We start from the raw sequence: 22,164 nt of genomic DNA on the forward strand, positions 1-22,164 counted from the left end.
AATTAGATATATTAAAATTTTATTTCTAATTAATAATTTATGAGGTATTTATTATTTTTAGCATTAAATAATTATGATAAATCTGCAAGAATTGATTAATGAATTATTCCTACTGAAACTTCATCTAAACCTTCTTCTTGATTGTTCCTCAGAACAAAAGATGATATATATTCATCATCAAGATTCTTTTTTGTTACATTGTTTAAATTTTAAAATTTACAGAGGTTTTTGAGGTTAATATAAAATTCATGAATATAAACTCTGTATTATAAATTATTGTAAAAGCTAAAATAATATAATATTTTAATTTAACTTTTACATGTTAAGAATATACTATCAATCACCTTCAACCTTTGATATCATTCCCTTCAACTGGTTTTAATCACCTTTTTCTCTATTACAACCCTTTTTTTATATGTATGTTATTTATTGTGAAATCATTTTTAATTATTACTTGTGTATGAATTGTATGCAATAAAAGTGTTGTAATAATATTAATTTGATTTTACAACTTTTTTTTTTCCAAAGTCTGCATGTAGATTTTAAGCAATTTTGTTCTTAGTCTATATGATTTCACCTGAAATCTAAACTGTGTGATCAACTTTAATAAAATAGTGTATTTTTAAACAAAAGGGGAATAATTTATCACCAATATGAAGCAATCATTTTTTATCTGTAACTGAATAAAATTTACAAAAAAGGGAATGCTGAGTAGTAAGACAGTGTTTAATATAGTAAAGGGTTGATTGGATGAATTTAAAGCAAAAGTAAAATTAAAAAGTATTTTAATAGAGTAAAAAGGTTTTTTTTACTCATTAGACCATTTGTTCAACAGAAGTATCTGCAGATCAATTCTTATATTCATATTATATACAATAAAATTCTGTAATTTTTCAGTTGAAATTTTCTTAACATTTTAATTTATTCTTAAAAATATAAATATATTTTTCTGTTGTTTAGATAAAATCTAATATCAATGTTTTCTTCTTCCAATCTTTTACATCTGGAGCTAGTGAATTTTTTTAAGTTTCAAAATGAAAACTAAACTAGATTTTTCATGTATAATGAAATTTTAAATAAAATATCAGTGATATTGGCAAATTTGATGTAATTAATTTTATAGGGATGTCTATATAATAGTGATCTAATTATTGAAATATCATGATCAATTAACTGCTTGTTGTAGTTAAATTTATTCATACATGTCATGCATACATTGTGATTTTCTAAATTAGCCAACTAATTGATAATTAATTTCCATATCTGTAAATTACCATCTTTTAATAAATTTAGTTGTTTCATTTTTTAATTGCAATAAAAATAAATCCCTTTCAGCACACTGGAAGGCAGAGATAGATTTTGCTGGTGCTAAGTAGGGGATAAAACAAATTTCCACCTTAAAGTTAAGAAAAACTTCAAATTTGCTCATTATGACAATGGTTGCATGTGAAAAAAAGTTTCGCATGTTTAGCATACGGCAAGCCCCATCTTACAATTATAGCAACATTTTGGTCATCCCTTGCCGTAAGGATTGGTCGTAAAGGACTAACAACCATTTTAAACCAATTTGATACTGTGATTATTTTGCGGGAGGTATGAATTTATTTGTCTTCAAAACCCCGTTTTTTCCACCCTCTGGGCCAGTGGTTGGTGATATCAAAAAACTTTACTTAGATAAGTTTTAGGTCCTTATCCAAAGAATAGTAGGAACTTAAAAGAATTCAATATTTTACTTAATAAGAAGGTTATAGTGATATTTTTTTTTTTCGAAAAAGCCACCCCATTTCTACCCACATGATCCGATTTTGGCCATTAATGAACTCGACCAAGATTTTGGGTCGAGTTATTTTTAGGAAACAATTTGAAATTGATTTGAAAAATTACGACAGTTATCGTGTCCACACAACAAAGAAATAGGAAGAAAGAAATATATATATAAACTTTTGAGTTGACTGATTTTGGGGTCTGGGGGATGTGAAATGCGAAGATATATCAAACTTTTTTGGAAGGTCAAATCATGGTACCCATTACAACAGGTAGCTTTCTTATGAAATCTACCTAAAAAGTAGCCAGAAGTGGTTATTTGTAATAAAATAGAGCCTACGTTTAAACAAAAAATATGACATGTTTAAAATAAAAACATTAACTTTCAATTTTTTTAATCAATCCAACTATTTTACATACAATAATTAAAATAATTTTAAAGCAAAATGATATGGTTTGTGATGATTTTCATTTCTTTACCCATTGGTTGATAGTATGAGAAATAGGAAAAGCTGGTCTTAGGAAAATCGTTTCTGAGAGAAAGCCATTGAGTCACTTATTACTAACCCTTTCAGTGGATTTAAGTTGATTAATTTTAAGGTTCAGCAGTTGATTGACAATCCTGCTAATTACCTAACTGAGTTATAATAACTATTCTGTGGTACTAAATAATTCAGGTTTAGTTCAACCTGAAAGATAATACTTTTGGTTAGATTTGAATGCTTACACTAATATATAATTTGGTCATAGGAAGTCCAATTAATATCACTGTCTATGGAGAACTAAATTGTAATTGGACTACAGCCAGCTACAGGACATTAATCTCATCACAAAAAACTGAACTTCAATAGATTTTATTCATCACATTTTTATCATTATTCTTTTTTTGGAGAATGGTTTTTTATTTAAAAAATATAAAATGTCTACTTTCAAAAATTTTATTACATTACGCACCTCTGGAAGATCATTTTGAAAGAAAATGATATTTTCTTCACTGAAAATATTAATGTTTAATAAAATGTTAAAAATATATTAATAAAAATTTTTTTTTTCGTTTTTAGATATAGATGAAGGTGGTATTTTGGACTTAATTACAAAAAATGTATCACATAACAAAGAATTGGTAAAAAGTAAATTTTCTGTTTTGCCACTTGATTTTTGTAATCTGAATTGGAATTCTGAACTTACTGAAAAAATTCAAACAATTGATATCATATTGGCAGCTGATGGTAATATATTATCTGAACTAATTAAATTTGTTTTTATATTATATGATTTAACAATAATTAGATTACTAATTAATGATGTAACATTATACATTATTTTTGTACAAATTTAGAATATAGAAAATTTGTTAAGTCGGTAATTTTTTTTTCACTGACACGATAACTTTTTGTTGCTGAAAAGTGTTTTCAATAAGTTTTCATAAAATTAATTAATAAATTATCAATTATTTCTTCTTCTTATTATTATTATTTAATGTTAATCTTTTAAAATAATCACAAAAGATTTTTTATGCATTCTGAAAAATAAGTATTAAAACATTTCTGCTAATCTAGGTTTTCAATCAGACTGAATTATTAAAGTTTGTTTAAAAAGTCTGTTTAATTATTGCATTTACTTAGAAAAATTGCAGGTTAAATATTTTTAAATATTCATTATTTCTCTTAAGCAAATGACAAGAAACAGTGAACACTTGCACGTTACAAAACATAATACTATCAGTAATGTTAAAGCAGTTTAATTATGTTTAAAACATTACAAAGAATAGATTTTAATTTATAATTTTAATACATTTTACTTGTGTAATAAAAGAACCAAAAAGATTTATCGATAGATATATAAATAGATAATTTATTGTAGATTTATTTTTTGTTCTTCTATTTACAACATCAAAATCGCTGCACTCTAAATGTTTTAATTCACTATATAAGCTTGAGAAAGCTTCCGAATGAAAAAGTTTACTATAGGAAAAAAGTTCAACCTGGCCCATGTTAGAATCAAATGTTTCATGTCCTATCTGTACTGTATTTCTGAATTATATGTTACTCCAGGAAAAACATAAAAGAAAAAATTGTAACAATGTTTCATTGTTAAGTGAAAATTAAAATTGTCAACGGTATTCATTTTTACTAATATTTCAAAAACCAATAAATCCCCTTTATTTGTTCATTAGAAGTGATAATTTTAGAAGCAGGAGATTATTTGTTCCAATTTATGGATTGTTTGATTTATTTATATAATATATTATTTTTTTATTGTATAATATATTTGATTTGGCTTATTTATTCCTAATACTTCTGAAAATAAGGGTTTTGTAGAAAAAAATTCAACCGAGCTCTTTTTAATCATTATAACATTTCTGTTCATTACCTTTTTATTGGTTAGTATATAACAAAAATTTACTGAAACATTTGAATTTATTTTCCTTTAAATCTGTCTTAGTTCTTCTTTTTGCAATTCAATAAAAAAAAATCATATAAAAATAATTGTTTTTTTACAAAGTTTATAGCTTTGAAAATTAGCTTTAATTTGGTTCTTAAACTATTATGGAGTAATAAAAATTGGCCACAGCAGCTTTATTAAAAGCATTTTTAAGTGGGAGACTTTGTTTTTCAGGGAATCAGAAATAAAACATTAAAATTATATTATTCAAAAGAAAGTAATAAATTACAAAATATATCTTAATAGTTGTTATATAACAGTCAAAGACCAAATGACAGGAAATTTTCATCACTTTAATGCATCTTTTTATAGTAAAAGAACAAAAAATAAATTATTTTTAATTTAATTTTTGTAATTTTTTAACTTTTTATTCAAATTTTGAAGTTGTTTTTACTGTTCTATGTGGAAATTTAGCTGAACCTGTATGTAGTGATCAATGGACATTATGCTCAGTACCTTTTACCTGACAATAAATAATAATGTAATGTCCATTTTTTGTATTGTTTTCAGCTAATTTTTAAAGTAATTTCATATAACAATAATTATATTTTCTGTGACTGATCCTAATAGTATGAATTCTGAAATACTGATCTCCAAATTTTTCCCGGTTCACAAAGGTGGTATCAAATTTTTTTGTATTAAAATTGTTTTAATTAAATTTAAGACCAGATAAATTACTGATTAATGTGATGAAAATATGAAATATTAATGTGGTAAAATATGAAATTTAATTGTTGATGGGAATTAGAGTTAAACATAGAAAGAAAAGTAAACAAGATGGTGAGTTTTTTTAGTGTTATGTTAAAACACTTTTTAATATAAAATAGATTATGTAATCACATTCTGGTAGAAAAACACAATTATGTAAATTTCATCCCCTCTAGAATTGAATGCTACAGAAGTCACATTAAACCCTAAATAATGGCTTTGAAGAATCACCAAGAAAAATCCAATATCTGACTTCTAATCCAACATAATTTTAAGCAAAATTTGTTTTAAGTTATTTCTCTATAACAAAATATAAAAATTTAAATGAAACTACATCTTATCTTGGACTAAAGACAGAAAAAGTGGAATGTCTTTCCAATCAGAAGGGTGCCTTTAGTCTAAAGTAAAATGCCACAATGTGGTAATTTGGTTACCAGTTTTTTTGTGTAAATTTTTTACTGACTTAAAAGTCTTGATGGTTGTTAATCAACCTATTTCTTTTGCATTGAATTCTAAATGGAAATTTTAGGTGTCACTGTAAGGAAAGAAGATGCTTATTACTAGAGAGTATTATGAATCTTCTTAATAATATTTGAGAGCAGTTCTTCCCTGTTCTAACACATTGACTGTCGGTTATTGTTCATATTGGATTTCTTTTTAATAAAATTCACAATTGTCAAAACAAGAAAGGAATGACAACAATTTTATTTACTACATTTTTTAGGAAACTGGATTATGAATTGGTATGTTTTGTCTAAATACAATACTGCTTTTTCATTTGTGCTTTGAGGTGGTACCGGTTAAATTTTAATCTAGATTAGAGTTCAGTTCATCAGATTAATGGTTTACCTATTCTTTTGATACATTTAAAATAATCTATTGTATCAAATATTTTGTGTTTTATGTATAAATAAATATATTTATGTAATAATTTAATTAGAATTTTATTGTAATATTTTTTAAACATCATGAAAATAAAAATGATGCTTTTTATTTAGGTTAAAGTCAAAGTGAAATCAACAGTTATGGCTATAGAATGAGATGACATTCTGATCAGATAAATATGAATATGATGTAAGCATACAAGTGTGTTAGTTGAAATATGCTTTGAATTTTATTATGCTATTTAAAACAAATTCATTTTGTTTTACATCTCATTCAAATCATAGCATGATAAATAATTGGCGTATTCTAACTATTATAAACATTATAATTATAATTGCACTTAAGTTCACAAATACATTTGTTTTTAACACTACATAAACATATGATTATAGCATTGTAATATATAATTGCATTTACCGCACAATTAAGCACTTATTCTTTTTAAATATTTGCACATAATAAAAATAATTACTATTATTGTACATTTAAATCGATCACCTTAATTGAAATGTAATTATTTTTAAAATACTTCAAGCTTGATTAAAGAATTTTTAGTCAGTTAAAAAAACTAAATCAAGTAATTCTTTACCTTAAATCATAAATCATTACTCTCTATTTCCTGAAAACTATAATTTCTTTTTTGACCAAAATATTTAAAACTATTAAAAAACGGAGAATCCGTGGAGTATATCAAAATAAAAAAAATTAATTCAAACATTTTTATAGTTGTTAAAAATACATTGTTTCAATTTTCAGTGGCTAAAATTTTGATTCTAATTATATTTTTTCTTTGAATTAAGGGAATCAGAACTTTATGGAAAAGAAGTTTTTGTGACTTGAAATAATTTATATGGACCTTGAGAAAAGATAGTGAGGGAGGAGAAATGGAGTTGAGCATAAAAAAAAATTATTTCATGGTTACATTAACAGTAATAGTGTGAAATCTTATCGGTCATAATGCTAACTAGGTGATAAGATTATCAGTATAAAAAATTCTATAGTATTTAAGAATTAGCTGAACTATGGCTAAAAAGTTTTTTATATTTAAAGATTATACTATTTCTCTGCAAAATTTGGCATTCAGTCCCAACTGTCTTAACCTGAATAAATAAAGTAATGAGATGCCAAGGCATTTCAGAAAAAGGCTCATTATTCATTTCTAAAACCAGCCTAGCCTGTCAAATCTCTATTTAACATATATGACAACCATTTCCAGACAGAAATTTCAACAACTGTCATGTGGTTTTAAGTGTTTTTGTTTTTTATTTTTTTATTTGACCCCCAAAAGTCTGAAGATTTGTGAATTAAACTACTATTAATAAAATTTATAGAGTATAAAAGTTGTGGGTTTCCACCCAGAAACTTTCAGATGAAAAGCAAAGATGTTACCTCTCAAGGTTGATATACATGCGATGTAAAAAATATACTTAAAGAAAAAAAATTAAAATTGTTTTTTTTTTTAATTTTCTGAAACTGAAGGCATAAAACTTTTATTTATTTATTTTGAGATGCCATAGTTCTTACATTTGGGGCAAACTGATTTGATATGTAAAAAGGATATACTTCTTTGACTATTGTATATTTTAAAAGATTTGATTTTGTTTTACTTTCCAGACTATTAAAGAATACTATTATATAGTAAATATAATGGGTCAAAATAATTGGGTAACATTTCTCAAGTTAGTTTACAATTCTGTATGCATGGAATCCATTTGTGTAATATATCTGAAATGAATACATGTATAAATATGAAATTTGGTACGAGGTATTGTATTATTTTTATGAAAATCAGATAATGAGGAGGCATAGTTTGCCTTTAACTCATGACTAGTATATTGAGAAATATGCATTTAGTGAAAATTTCACTTGGAACTTTTAACGACTGTTTGCATAAGTGTAAATGTTTTTTTAAAATCCCTTACTAAAATACCTACATCTGTATGTTTTAATCTGATAGAAGGTAGGTTGGCCCTTGTAAGACCAATGATTGCAAACAAGATGTAATTTAGTGAAAAGTTTACAAATTTTGAAGATCATTAGAGCTGTGTAAAGATGTTAAACATTTTTCTCACCTCTAAGTTCCCCCAAAATACAAAACAGGAATCTAAGGTGCTGAGGCTTTCAAATTGTTTATAATTTTAAAGAAGAAATTCATAAAAAGTGGTATAAGAGCAGGAGACGGGATATATCCCTCTCTTGGGTCTGTGGGAGGAAATTAATTTATTTTAACTTATTTTTTTAAAAAGATTATGCTAATATTTAAAAATATATATATATTGCCATTAGTTAAAGAAAAAGTAAGGTCAAAAGCAGATTATAATTTTTAACATATCATTTGGTGAAAGAATAAAATTTAACCTATCTGTATCATTAGTTCTATATAAAATTTTAAGTCGGTTCATAAATCACAGAAAGTACAGCAATATCTTTGCTAGTTTTTTCTGTGTGGTAAATGACAAAAAATAATTTTTATTTCTCAAATGTTCCTCCAAGAGTGTTTGATATGGCAAATACTTCTCCAACTAGTTGGTGGGTGCATTTGTAGGACATGGCTGGTTTAACATGATAGTTTATTACCATTATAATGTAAAAAATAATAACTATTATTTTTTTAGTTAACTACAATAACTCGATTTTTACCTTACATCAATACAAAAATGTTCCCTAAAATTAATCACTCCATTCATACATCATTTCATTACAGTTGTTAAATTTTACATTTTCTGTATCAATCAGTTTTTATTAACATTTTAAAACATTTTTGTTTTGTTTAATAAAGAATGAAACTGATTAAAATAATAAACATTATTAACTAACCAATTTAACTGAGTGAAGTGTACAGTTAAGCTTTTGTTTTATCATCAGAATATTTTAAAAAGAAATGAAATTTTCTTTTTAATAATGTCATATCATGTGTAACAGTTTTTTTTTCTTCGTAGAAGTTAATAATTTAATTTTACTTAATTCAAAATAATCTTCAAACTATTGCAAGTACGACTATATACCTTACTCATGCAAAACACTGAAACAGCTTCAGTGTGTACTAAACATTTCAGATGAAATGAGAATTTTTTGCCAATTTATTATTTACATGAATGTATTAGCATTCTGAAAATTAAATAAAATTTCATAAAAATTAATTAAATATTAAAAATTGTATTAAATTTTCGTATTATTTATATACATAAATCAGAATAGCCATGTATTTGTTATACCAATGGGACACAAATTCAGAAATCTCTGGGTCGATATGAATGATTCTTTTACCACTGTATTTTTGCACTTGGAGCAAAGTTTTAAGTATAAATTTATCCACGTAAATTGATTATTTGGTGACCATTAAAGCATAAACTAAGAGTTTTTAGTGTTAGATCAAATCACCAATATGTAAGAGATAGCTAAATGATTCTGATAGATGAGACATAGAAAATAGAATGCATTTTATTTTTATAGTTAATTTTTCAGAATCAGGTTAATTCTTCTTAGTTTCAGAGATTTATAGGAAATATTCTTTTTTTTTATATAGTTTACTGACATATCATTTTTCATTGTGAGCACTGACTACGTATTGCATTTATATATAATAACAATTTTGTCAGTAAGTGCTGAGATCATGTTTTATTTTGATATCTTATATTTAATAAAGAAAAAAAATCTTGTTAGCCCATTTTCTCAATTTGTGTTTGTTCCTATGGGATTAGACGTGATTGGCAATTGGCAAAACTTAGTTTAACTAATTTATGCTTAGGACTTATTACATCATTGTATTCAATAAAATTCATAAAAAAATGGTTTTATGAAACTTATAATTTTTCTTTGAGGAACAGTTGCAAAAATGCGAGACATGGTTAAAAAATAGGGCCCAGTCAGTAACAAAATGAGAACAGTTGAAAAATGAAAAATTTATTAATGGTTTCAAATGCTTACATATTTACATTATTTTTCTACTTTATTTAGAACCATTTCATTCTAAACACTTTTGATACCTGAAACAAGTTTCATCAAACCCACTGCATAAATTCCACCGCCTGGGATTATAGCCATTTACTGTAATGATATTTTCAACTCTTCACTTTCCTTGAGATGCAAGCCAGCTTTTGAGGTATCTTGTGTAAAGTGGTACACAAGATCAGAACTGTAAGGGGGAAAAAATATCCCATCCAAATTTTTGAATTGTTTTTATTGTGCAGGCACCGTGTGTGGACATGCATCATCGTGAAGAAGAAAATTCCTGATCTCAGCATTCCCCATCATCAATTTTGAATGGCACAACACAGTTTAGAAAGTGTTTCACGATAGTCTTATGATGTGATGTATCTTCCAGGTTCCATAAAATCAATCAAAAGCACACCCCCCTTTTGCGCTTGTTTGATTTTTCCATTTAGGTGAACCAGAATGATACACCTGCATGGATTCATGCTTCATCGCAGCATCGATGTATGAAATCCACGTTTTGTCACCAGTTATAATATGGGAAAAAACTTTGTCTCCCTCGTCATTAAAGAAGCTGAGAAAAGCACATGTAGATGTCATTCTGTGATCTTTGTGAACACTTGTCAGCATTTTCAACACCCATCATGTACACAGTTTACGATAGCCTGGAGTGTCAGTCACTTCTTAACAGTGTTGTTTTTGAAACTTCTGGAAATTCTAGGGAAAGATTGTAGCAATGTTTACTTTCACTTTTGCATTCACACATTCAACGAGATCATCAGTCCAGACACTACGCCTGCCATGCCACTTCTCTGTTCATCATAAACAATTGAACGGCCTTCCTTAAACTCACGATACCATTGCCTCACTTTTCCTTCATTCATTATGGTAGACCTATTTGTTTCACACAACAGATTGTGAATTTTAGCAGAATTATGTCCTCTTGCGTTTAGAAATCTAATCACTGATTGAACTTCACGTCTGGCAGCTTTGTTATTACCACACTCATTTTAACACATTGTTTTGCAAAGGTACACGACAATGTACCAGTGTATACAATGTGTGATCAGTGTTGCTAATCGCTATTTATAACACATTGACCCTTACTTTTGTACTGCACGTTGTATATCACTGGACAAATCCAGTATCACTTGACCTTGTACATCAGGTTGCAAATATGTGGCACTGAGTGGACATAATCAATTTTGCTGATCTGCAGTTTATTTTACTTTTAATATTTTTATGATTTTATTGTCATTGTTATTCATAAATAAGTGCTATTATTATTACTGTTATTACAATAGTTTATTAAAATTATTATATAAAAAGATAAAAATGGATGTAATCTAAAAGAGCATAAGCCTACATTAACATCTTATATCAAAATTTATGTGTTTATTATGTATAATCAGCATAAATTCTAAATTTTTAATAAAATAACCTTTTATTGTGATCAGTATAAAATATTACAATATACAGCTCACATCAGGAATTTATAAATATGTTACATCATGCATAAAAATCAACTATACCCAAAATTTGTCTGGATGAATCAAGGAAAACTGTGGTAAATTCTTAATCAGAGCAGCGGTTTAGAAGTTAAAAGATGCAAAGTGAAAGTTATATTACTGCGACTATAATTTATATTTACTTAAATGTCAATAACAGGTAATTTGGTGTTCCACTTTTGCTCATCATTGTAATTTCATGAAGTTACTAATGGTTACAAATTTTTGTTTAAAGATTTAATTTAATTGATATTATTTAAAACAAAAAATATAATTAAAAATTGCAACAATGAAACCCCAAAAATTAATAGAATATTTGAATAGTAGTGCATATTGTACTCTACTACTTTTATAAACATTTTATAACTACAAATTTAAGTTTAAAACCTCTAACTCTCTTTGCATTCTTAAGATATTGATCAACTCAATAACGAAACAGATGAAATGAAATAATGCTTTCTTTCAATCATATTAGATAAATGCGTGCAATTTTGTTTTTAATCTAACTTCCATTTTTAGTTACGATTTTTTTTTTATTGTTAAATAAATCTATTTTAGATACTTCTTATGAATTATTTTAGAAAGTTTAACACAGTATTTTGTAAAGATGTGATAAACAGTTTTATGTAATAGTGGTGGCAATCATTTAATAAAACAGTTTCAGAACAATCTCTTTTTTCACTGCATTATAAAAGGCTGTTATCAGTTTTCTAGCTACTGAAATTTCATTAAAATAGCTATCAAGCCATCTTATTTTATCAAGTCTTATGTGTTTAATTTCATTTATATTTTCAGCATATACTGTGTTTTTTTTTATTTGGTGTTTCTTAATAAACAGAATTATTTTTAAAAAAATATTGTTTACATCATTTTGTTTTAAAGTTTATTTTATTAAAACAGATTAATTAAAGAATGCATGGAAAACCATTCAAAGTTGAATTACAACACTGAGGTCTCAAAGTAATTTTACCTTTCTTTCTGTTGTAAAATAAAAAGCTATTTAAAAATGCGCATTTTCCTGCTGCTAAATATAGAAATAAACAACATATAGATCAAAACAACATTATCACTGTTTAATGTTTCATCTTACCATTGCTCTTGCAATTCGACCAGGAGTGTTTTGAGATAAAGGTTTTCCCATAACCATTTCAGTTCATATTAAAAACATTGTTATGCCATTTTTTTCTTTTATGTGATTTTTTTTATTAAATACACCTTTAAAAAAGTAGATACATTCTATTATATATGATTGATTAATTTAAATTTTTCATTGAATACTGTTCTAAAGAACACATTAATTATGATTGGCAAGTTACACTATATAGTTAACACAACATTATATAGTTCATAGAATTACCAAGAGGTTTATTTAAATTAATTTTGCATATTATATTTCTATAAAATGGTAATAAAATATTGAAAAGTGTACTAGCTGAATTATAGGTAACCCTTCTGGTTGGTTCAGTCGTGAACTCGTCATCGCAAATCAGCTGATTACAAAGTTGAGAGTCCTAAGGTTTAAATCCTAGTAAAGGCAATTACTTTTATACGGATTTTACTAGATCGTGAATACCGGTGTTCTCTGATAGTTGGGTATCAATTAACCACACATCTTAGGAATGGTCGATCTGAGACTGTGTAAGACTACACTTCATTTACATTCATACATAACAACCTCTGAAGTAATACTTAACGGTGGTTCTGGGGGTTAAACAGGAAACGAAAGAAAAAGTGGCATTATTGATAAATTGTATCCACTGAATGCAATTTGTCATACAGCTGTTTAGTAGTCACCATTGTTAACTCCATAGCTTAATGCATAAGTTTACACACTAAGTGATGTGATGGTAGAGCCGTTTTTTCCTTCAGCTGGCAATTATTGGCTGATGAAACTGTTACTGCACCTTTAGATTTATATGAATTTGTATGTACTACTGACTTTTTTGACACTATTCACCAGCTATCTTTCATTAGGCACACCACACTTTTTTTTTCTTTTTTTAATTTTCTTACCCTTTTTTTTAAATATCCATTTTATTATTTTTTCACTTGCACAGTAAGTTTTTAATAAAGAAATATTTCTTACAAAAATATTGAAATTGCATATTTTTCAAAAACACCAATTAACTGTTATTAAAACCGTTAATATAAACATTACCTAACTTGTATAATTGCTTAATGTGCATTTCTTTATATTTTATGTAATTATAGTATCTGATGGTAGTGATCAATTCTTATCTTTTTCACTGCTAATTTTTTTTTTTTTACATAATGAAAAGAATAATACAAGAGAATTAAGTAACATATAAGAGTAAAATAAATTACAAATTACTGAGACTGCAGTTTGAACAGAATAATCTTGAAAATTTAATAAAGTTTATTTATAATTATGTAATAGAACTTACTTTGAGATTACAGTGAGTCTCTTTAGATGGAACGGATAATAGATTATTTGCAGTTTAATAAGTAATAACAGGACAAAAATTTGCAGCAAATTGTATAAACTTTCACTACTCGCATAGAAATATCTAGAATTTCTTGTGATACACCACAGTTTATGAAACATTTGGTAAAATTTTCTTTTGTGACTTTTGCTTATAATGGATGGACCCAATATCACTTTTTTCTTTTTTACCTGATTTTTGTTAGTGCACATAACATGGTCATCTCAACAAACTATCATGAAAATCACAATTTTTTTTTAGAGAGACTACACTGTGTGCGGTTTGAGGTAGTTTGTAATAAAAATATGGTGACTGTGATAAAATAGTAATGCAACAAAAATACACTAGCCTTTAAAACTATTATATGTGTATAAAAATATAAATATAATGATACTGTACATCATAATTCTAATCTCTATTTTAGAATTTTAAGGAAATAATGTGTCAGTCTATAAAAATCGCATTAAGATTCTTTTCATTTCAATACAGGTGAAAACTATTCATTAAAAATATTTTAATGAAAATTCAATAGCAATATTAAGAACCCTCCTTAAAAAATTTTTAAATTCCACAAAAGACTCCTAATTGTTACAACTACTTTGTCTTTTCCATCATAAAATTTAAGTAATTTATGCTGATCTTTTAAGCTTAAGATTTAATCAATCTTTTTAATGAAATTATTTTTTAAAAGAGATTTTGGTACATTCTGCTTAATTTAGAAATCTTAATATATTTGAAATATAACCAAGTAATGTCAGATTACATTCATTTTTAACTATAATGATTAAATCATGATTAATTTTTATTTGTTGCAGTTTGTTTAGTTTTAACAGTAACGTTATACCAAGTAAGAAAGTTAAATGTATCTATAGAATTTTAATTGGTAGTTTGTGACAGTGCATGTAAATACCAAATTACAGATTTTGCAGTTGCATTTAAAAACAATAATGAAGTTTCATTCGCTCATAGGACTTGACAGCTATATAGGTTTAGGTTTTTATAAATTGTAAAGTTATTTTTCAATTTATATTATTCAATTATCATTCTGAAATTATTCAGTTTTTTTATTTTAAATTCATAACCCTAATAAATAATCAAAACCAGTATCAGATAACTTATCTAATTGAGTTTGCTTATGCCATGTGACTGTAACTAATTAATTTATTCTATGTAATGTATTACATTATGTGTTTTCAGTTAAAATTTAAAAGAAAATAATACATCTAATTCAGCATTACTCTAGAATAATATAAAAACGTGTTTAAACCTAGCACATCAGATGTAGATTTATTATTCTAACCCAATGTTTTATGAACATGAATATACAGAAATTTATTTTTTTGTATTACATTTGCATGTTTTACATTCTTTAAAGTAAACTGTTGACTGCTTCGTATCAAAATAGAAATATGCTTACAAAAATATTCAGGGATTGTTGGTCACATATTAGAGAATGGTGATCCTAAAAACAAGTAATATTATTTTCTGTTAAAGACAGTAGCCCTACATTCCTATTAGGGAAGGACAACCAGCCATAAAAATAAAAAATGGTGGCAATTATTACTACTAATTTATTGATTAATAAGTAGATTACTTACATTAAATTTACAAAAAAAAACATTGAATTATTACAGTCAAAGGTTATAACTGTCATGATTATAACTCTAGGAAAATTGGGTTCTTGAGGTATCTTTTACTAGATAAAAAGTTAGAATGGATAGTTAGGAATCATATTGTGTAATCAAATGAAAATTACTTGCTGGGCTGATAAAAAAACCTATGAAACACCCAGGATTATTGAATTCCTAGACTGTGATAAAACATTATCTTTTAATTAAAACATTTTCCTATGAATCTGTTTTAAAAATGTTTTATGTATTCAGTTGCAACTCTTGGCAAATGAATAAAATCTACTAAATATATTATCTAATTATGTGCTCTGAATTTTGAGCTTCAACTGAATTGCATTAAATTATGGTGTGTGACTAAGTATACCAGGGAATAAATGGGAATGTAATTTCATGAGCTACTGTAGAAACCCATTACCTCCTAATACAACTATGTAGTTCCTAGTATAGTATATTTTTAATTTGAAATTTATTACAATAGAGCTTGTGTTTATTTCTTTTCTGAAGTATGTACTTACAGATATTTTCCTAAGTTTTAAAGGGTAAATTATATCCTTTGATTTGCATAAAAATAACATTTTTTTAAAACAAAATGAACTTAATTACATGTACATATGAAAAATTAATCAGCATATATATTTTAAAAGAAGATAAATTTTAATGTCATTAACTGGCAACTACCCTTGACAATTCAGTTTGTCATCCAAGAAAGTTTTTCTTATAACTAGGATTTATAATGATTACAATAACCACTGCAAAACTACAATTATTAGCAAACACAATTACATGTTTAAATATCAGTTATAATTCCATACATAAAACAAGTATTATGATATTTCAACATACTTTTAATAGTTTAGTAATTTCAATTTCTGTTATATACAAATAAAATGCAATAACATACTAATTTTTAAGTACTGTTAGTCTAAACTAGTCACTTATATGTTTCTAAACAATAGCTAATCATTAGTGTAGATAAGGACATAACTAACCTTTTATTGTCTTATTACAGTGATCTATGATAATGATTTAACAGAGGCATTTGTTAAAACCTTAACAAAAATACTTCAGGCAAATACCAAGAAGAAGGTGTATATAGCATTAGAAAAAAGGTACGTTATTATGTTTTATAAAGTTCATTATAAATCTTTAATTCATTAGATATCTTTAACGTTTAATTCATAGCAGATTTCTCAATGCTGTTACTTCAAAACAATTCAAGGCAATCAATAGAATAAGAACAGTTGAGCTAGGAAAAATAAATTAAAAAAGAATTTTCTATGTAGTTACACGTTGAATCAAAATCTATAAAATTATTAAAGATGTTCAACAAAAATGACATTATATTATAATTATTTATTGATAGGATATCATTGTGATTTTTGGCTTTGGCCAAATTAAGAAAGCCATATTTTAATGTAACTTTGTTAGTACATTAGAATATAAATATTTTATTATATGAAAATATCAGTATTAGATTTAAAATTTTAGATTATCTGTAAGTTTAAATTTAAAGTCCTTTACTTATATGATTTTAGGATGAAAATGACTTAATTTTTTTTTTAAATAAATGAAAAAAGTACTAAAATGGTTGTGAAACTTTATTAATTGTATTTAATATACTTATGCTTTAAAAACCAAGAGAATATGCCGAAAGCAAAAAAAAAAAAAATCAAAGAACTAAAATTTAGTTTATATTAAATTATGCTGCACTTTTACTTTATAAATTTTTGTTGAATTCATGGTTACACAGAATATTAATGCGACATTTTGTTTGTGATTTCCATGTGTGGTTTGAGAAAAAGAAAACAGCTAAAAGAAGTTTCTTCTAGAATTTTTTAAGAGCTAAGGGTTTCTTACGCCAAATTTTATTTGAGTCCAGATGATAATAGAAACAATTAAGGGGGTTATCCACAACTTTGTCTGACTCACAAAAACTGGCAGTGTAAAAAGTGTTAAAAATTACCCTCCTCTGTTCTCAACCCAAGTAGGAGGCAGTAATGGATTGGGAGCTGTAACCTTTCGACTTCCAATCACTCTTCATAAACTTCTACTTTTGAATGATTGTAAATATGTGGACAGTTGTAGTATAAATATAATAATAATAATCCAGTCTTTAATACTATACTTCTATACTGTTGTATAAAAAAAAAAAAAAATACAAATTTGGATGCTGGAATGAGTAAATGAAATTTCACTAATATAATTCTTTCTATCATTTTGAAGACATTGTTGAAAAAATTAAAGTTATGGTATTGAATTTGAGTAAAGATTTATTGAGTAATGCAACTTTAAATAGTACTCAATTGAAGGTGGAAAATTCTACTCTTGCTGCAGACATTAAAACTGTCAGAAGAATGGAACATGAGATTTAAATTGGCCAGTAGGGCGTTAAGGGATAAGTGGGTTGAAAAAAAGCAGATTTTTCCGAAGAGTAAAGCATTAATTGTGAGATAGATCAATCCCAAAGAAGGTAAAAATGTTATTGTACATCATATATGCATAGAGATATGTATGCAGTGACAAGTGGATAATGTCTGAATGGGATTGAAATAGGGTTCAAATAGAAGAGATGAAATTTAGTATGCATAGGTTTTAAATGACGTAAGAGAAAAAAATTATGAAATGTAGATTAAGATTGTTAAAATGTGTGAGGAGAATGGAAGAAATTTTAATATAAAAAGAAAATCTGAATTTAAAAGGAAGCCGACTCACAAACCATGCATGAAAAAATAGTGTATTGAGCGATGTAGAAAGCTGTGATAAAAGTGTAATTATGGATGATAGGAAAAGATGATAAGACTTTAATAACTCAAATCTGATGACTGAGTAAGAGTTGGATATAATCTTGTTCTCATTCTTTCTGCAGGATAAAATCATCAGTTATATAATTTTTATAATATATAATTTTTTCCAGGTATGTTTTTACTGTAGCAGATTTGGATACTATTGCACCATGCTATGAATATTTTCTTGAGTATATAAAAAGTTATTGGAATCACCCCCCTATGTCACAATGGAATTTCAAAACATTGGCAATTGATTTTAAACAGTATTTTGAATACGAACGATTTAAGCATCTAGTTATATGGGAAATTTCAACATAGTAGTTGAGTGAAACAACATAGTAGTTGTTTATAACTTATATATTTCAAAACTTTCATGAGAATGAGTTTCCTCTCAAATCCACAGACACAATTTTAAGTCATAGAATAATTATTATTTTTCTTTTATTATAAAGTTTGATACTTTTACTTATTTTCTCAAAATCTACTACTTTATTAACTTTTTATTATGATCCTTTTATACTCCTATAACATTCACTACTAGATTATAACTTGCTTTTCTAGGTAAACATGACATGATAATTACGTATTCCTTTTTTAATCCACACTGATACTAGTTATTAGATTTAATTTACTAGAAGTAATATTAACATACATAAAAAAAATCCACTCTAAGAGAATGTTTTTATAAATACCGTTCAGTTACAAACACCCACAATAACAGAAAGTTGGGGGTCCAGGACTCGGGCCTGCTGGCAAGATGGGAATAGCAATGTGAGCTCGCTCTGCAGCCCTGGGGTAGCCCCTGAACAGCCTGTGGGTCAGCTCCATAATTCACCTGGGTGAAAATATATATACATATATACACGAGGGCAGTTCAGAAAGTAACTTCCGTTTGGTTATAAATAAAAAATCTCTATAGATAAAAATATTTTATTATATATGGCTTGGAACTATTTTTCAATGTAGCCGCCATTTAGAATCAAGCATTTGTCTTAGCGTTTCACTAATTTAACAACACCTTCCTCCTAAAATTCAGCCACCTGGGTACCTAGCCAATCTTCATGGCATTTTGAAGTTCGCCACCATCATCACCATCGAAGTGCTGTGGCGCAAACCATTTCTTCATGAGTGAAGAGATGAAAATCACTTGATGCCAAGTCTGGGCAATAAGGGGATGATAAAAAATGTCCGCTTGAAATTGATTCATAAGTTCTTGAATTCTTCGAGGACTAGTGTTGTCACGCAAAAAGCACTGGATGACAGCATGCCGCGAAGTTTGTTCTGAATGGTTCGCTTAAGTTTTCTTTGAAGTTTCACAGTAGGCTTGTGTTAAATGGTTTGCATCACAGCACTTCGATGATGATGATGACGACAAACATCAAAATGCCGTGAAAGGTTGACTAGGTACCTAGGCAGCTGAATTTTATGAAGAAGGTATTTGTAAATTAGTGAAATGCTATGGGAAATGGTTGAATTTAAATGGCGACTATGTTGAAAAATAATTAAAAGGTAGTTTAAAGTTATATACATAATAAAATATTGTGTATCGAGGTTTAAATATCTATTAATATTTATTTAATTAAATATCCATCCAGGTTTTTTTTATTTATACCCAAACAGAGGTTACTTTCCGAACTGCCCTTTTGTGTATATATATATATATATATATATATATATGTAAAATAAGAATTTAGTTGAACTCAATATTTACGTTTAACTGAAGAAAGTGTGTAGCAAGAGAAATAAATTTCTGTATCAGATCATGTAAAATCATTCCTTTAACCATCTGTTTAACTCTTGATGAATTAATTTTAACTGCAGGTGGCAATTGTCAATAATTAGTTGGCTTATGCGAACACCTATTGTTTAATAATGCCTATTATTAATTACTAAAAGCAAAATGTGTGTCCTCTTTTCTGTCATTCAATTTTTAAATATGAAAAAATTACAGAAGCTTTTAAAGATAATATTATCATACAATTTTATTTGTACTTTAGCCTGAAATCCAAATAGTGGTTAAGAGTAAAATATTAAAAACTGAAAGTTAAATCATTAATTTTCAAATTACTTTCAGTAAAGTATAGCTATGAATCATTAAGAAACTTTAAATGAAAGAGCTGACTGAATAATTTTGTGGCTAAAAATATATTAAGCCTAAATACAATAATTATACAAATCGGTTTATCTGGTAGTGACAAAATAAATTAACTCCTCTTAATTATCAAGGCCTATTTTTTCAGTATGTACTGTGTTTTATAAATATATGTATTTGGATGAAAAATGATTAATTTTTTTACTGAATTTGATATTAAGTTCACATAACAGTAAGGAGAGAGAACAAAGTATTCTGTATTATCAAACAAAAACAAGAATTTCTAGAAGTGATTTTGACATAGGTAACTGAAGTCAAAAACATAATCTCAGGAGAAATATTGAATAGTAATTGCCTTTTATTAAATAGAATAATATGTAATATACACATTCATTATCAGCGTAACTAGCTGGAATTGTAAATTTTGGTTAAAAAAAGAACTGGTTAAGACAGTTAAGCAGCACATTAATGAATATATTTGTTTAATTTCATTGAATTTTAAATTTTTATGTTAAATCATATCTTTTTTTGATCTTGTTTCATAAGAAAAATAGATATTTTAAAATTAACAAATTATTAAAAAAATTTCATTTAGTGATAACTATTATTTGTTAATGGATATGATGTGTAAAAATATTTATTCATATAATATTATTTTGATAATATTTAAGCAGATAGTTTTTTTATTTTCCAAAATAAGTACATTCAGTGTTTATAAGCAAAACAGTGGCACTGAATTCACGACCCACTTGTATTTATGTTAAATTCAGAACTAAAAGTATTTTTACTTTTTAAAACTTTTTTAACTTTAAATGGTCAAGTTTTTGTAACTACTCTATATTTTGTTGAAGGTAACAAAGAACGGGATTTAATAATGGGTTTAATAATCTAACTTATTAATAATTTAATAATGTAACTTAATAATGGGATTTAATCATTAATAAAAAAATACAACAAGTTGGTAATGAATATATTTAAGTTAGAAGATATTTATTTACATTTAAGACAACAGACCAGCTCCCTAAAACAGCTGCTGATGAATGATGTAGCATGTGAAATGATGCCATGCCTGACCAGAATTTGAATATAGAACCTCCAGATGAAAGACTGATTCTGTCATGAAGATTGATGAATATAACATAGCATATGAATAAAATGATAGCAAAAGTGTGATAAATTTTCTGAATATCATGTCAAAAATTACATTTAAAATTTTTCTAAATAGAAATTAAAAGAAAAAATTCTTACCCTAGTTTTTACCAGAAAATTATTCAGCTTATCAAAACAGACACTTTTCCTCATTGATAAAAACACTTCTAAACATTTTAACCGGATTTATCATAGAAAATTTTTTCTTAAAAAATTATTTTATTACTTTTATCTTCATTAGAAAAAAATTTTGCTTTTATTTTTTCTTGCTATTATTATTCACTCATACCTGCTTTATTATGTTTTTTGTTAATACAATAAGATTCTCTTTAAATGTTATGAAACACATAAATGAAATAACTTTTTGACAATGTCTCAGTTTCTTCGTTTTTAATGGTTTTGGCATTTTGAATTCTTATATTAAAAAAAAAAAATTACCATTAAGGTTGGTTTGAATTATTTCATTTTGTCTGCTTTTTCTGTTAAATTATCTAAATATATGCTACCAAATCTTTTAATGCTCATTTTACAGTAGAAATAGACATATGTCTACTCACAAGATTTTAATATGTAAAAACTCATAATCATCATGAAAATTAAAAAAAAACCAATTCTCTACTTTTTTTAAGAACACTTGGTTTATATTGTTGAACAATTTTTCACACTAAATTTTGAATGTTATAGATGTAATTGTGGATGTGTATATAACAGAAAATAAAATTATCTTAGTATGAATCATTAATAAGTAAATGTGAATATATTAATGAATAAATAGTATATATATATATATGCTGTGTTTCAAATGAATATCAAGGTTTT

At 26.4% G+C, this 22,164-nt stretch overlaps 1 protein-coding gene across 5 annotated transcripts in view; it reads left to right on the top strand.

The window, feature by feature from the left end:
• Nucleotides 1–18,588, top strand: part of LOC142326988 (methyltransferase-like protein 22) — a 35,624-nt gene extending 17,036 nt beyond the window's left edge. For all 5 annotated transcript variants that reach the window (XM_075369721.1, XM_075369722.1, XM_075369720.1 and 2 more), the window contains 3 exons: nt 2,826–2,993; nt 16,328–16,427; nt 18,233–18,588. In XM_075369721.1, the coding sequence (XP_075225836.1) occupies nt 2,826–2,993; nt 16,328–16,427; nt 18,233–18,422 (458 nt within the window). In that variant the 3' untranslated portion in view covers nt 18,423–18,588. The remainder of the gene's footprint in view (nt 1–2,825; nt 2,994–16,327; nt 16,428–18,232) is intronic.
• The last annotated feature ends 3,576 nt before the right edge of the window (nt 18,589–22,164 follow it).

The sequence above is a fragment of the Lycorma delicatula genome, chromosome 6, assembly GCF_047948215.1.
Source record: "Lycorma delicatula isolate Av1 chromosome 6, ASM4794821v1, whole genome shotgun sequence".
NCBI lineage: Eukaryota > Metazoa > Arthropoda > Insecta > Hemiptera > Fulgoridae > Lycorma > Lycorma delicatula.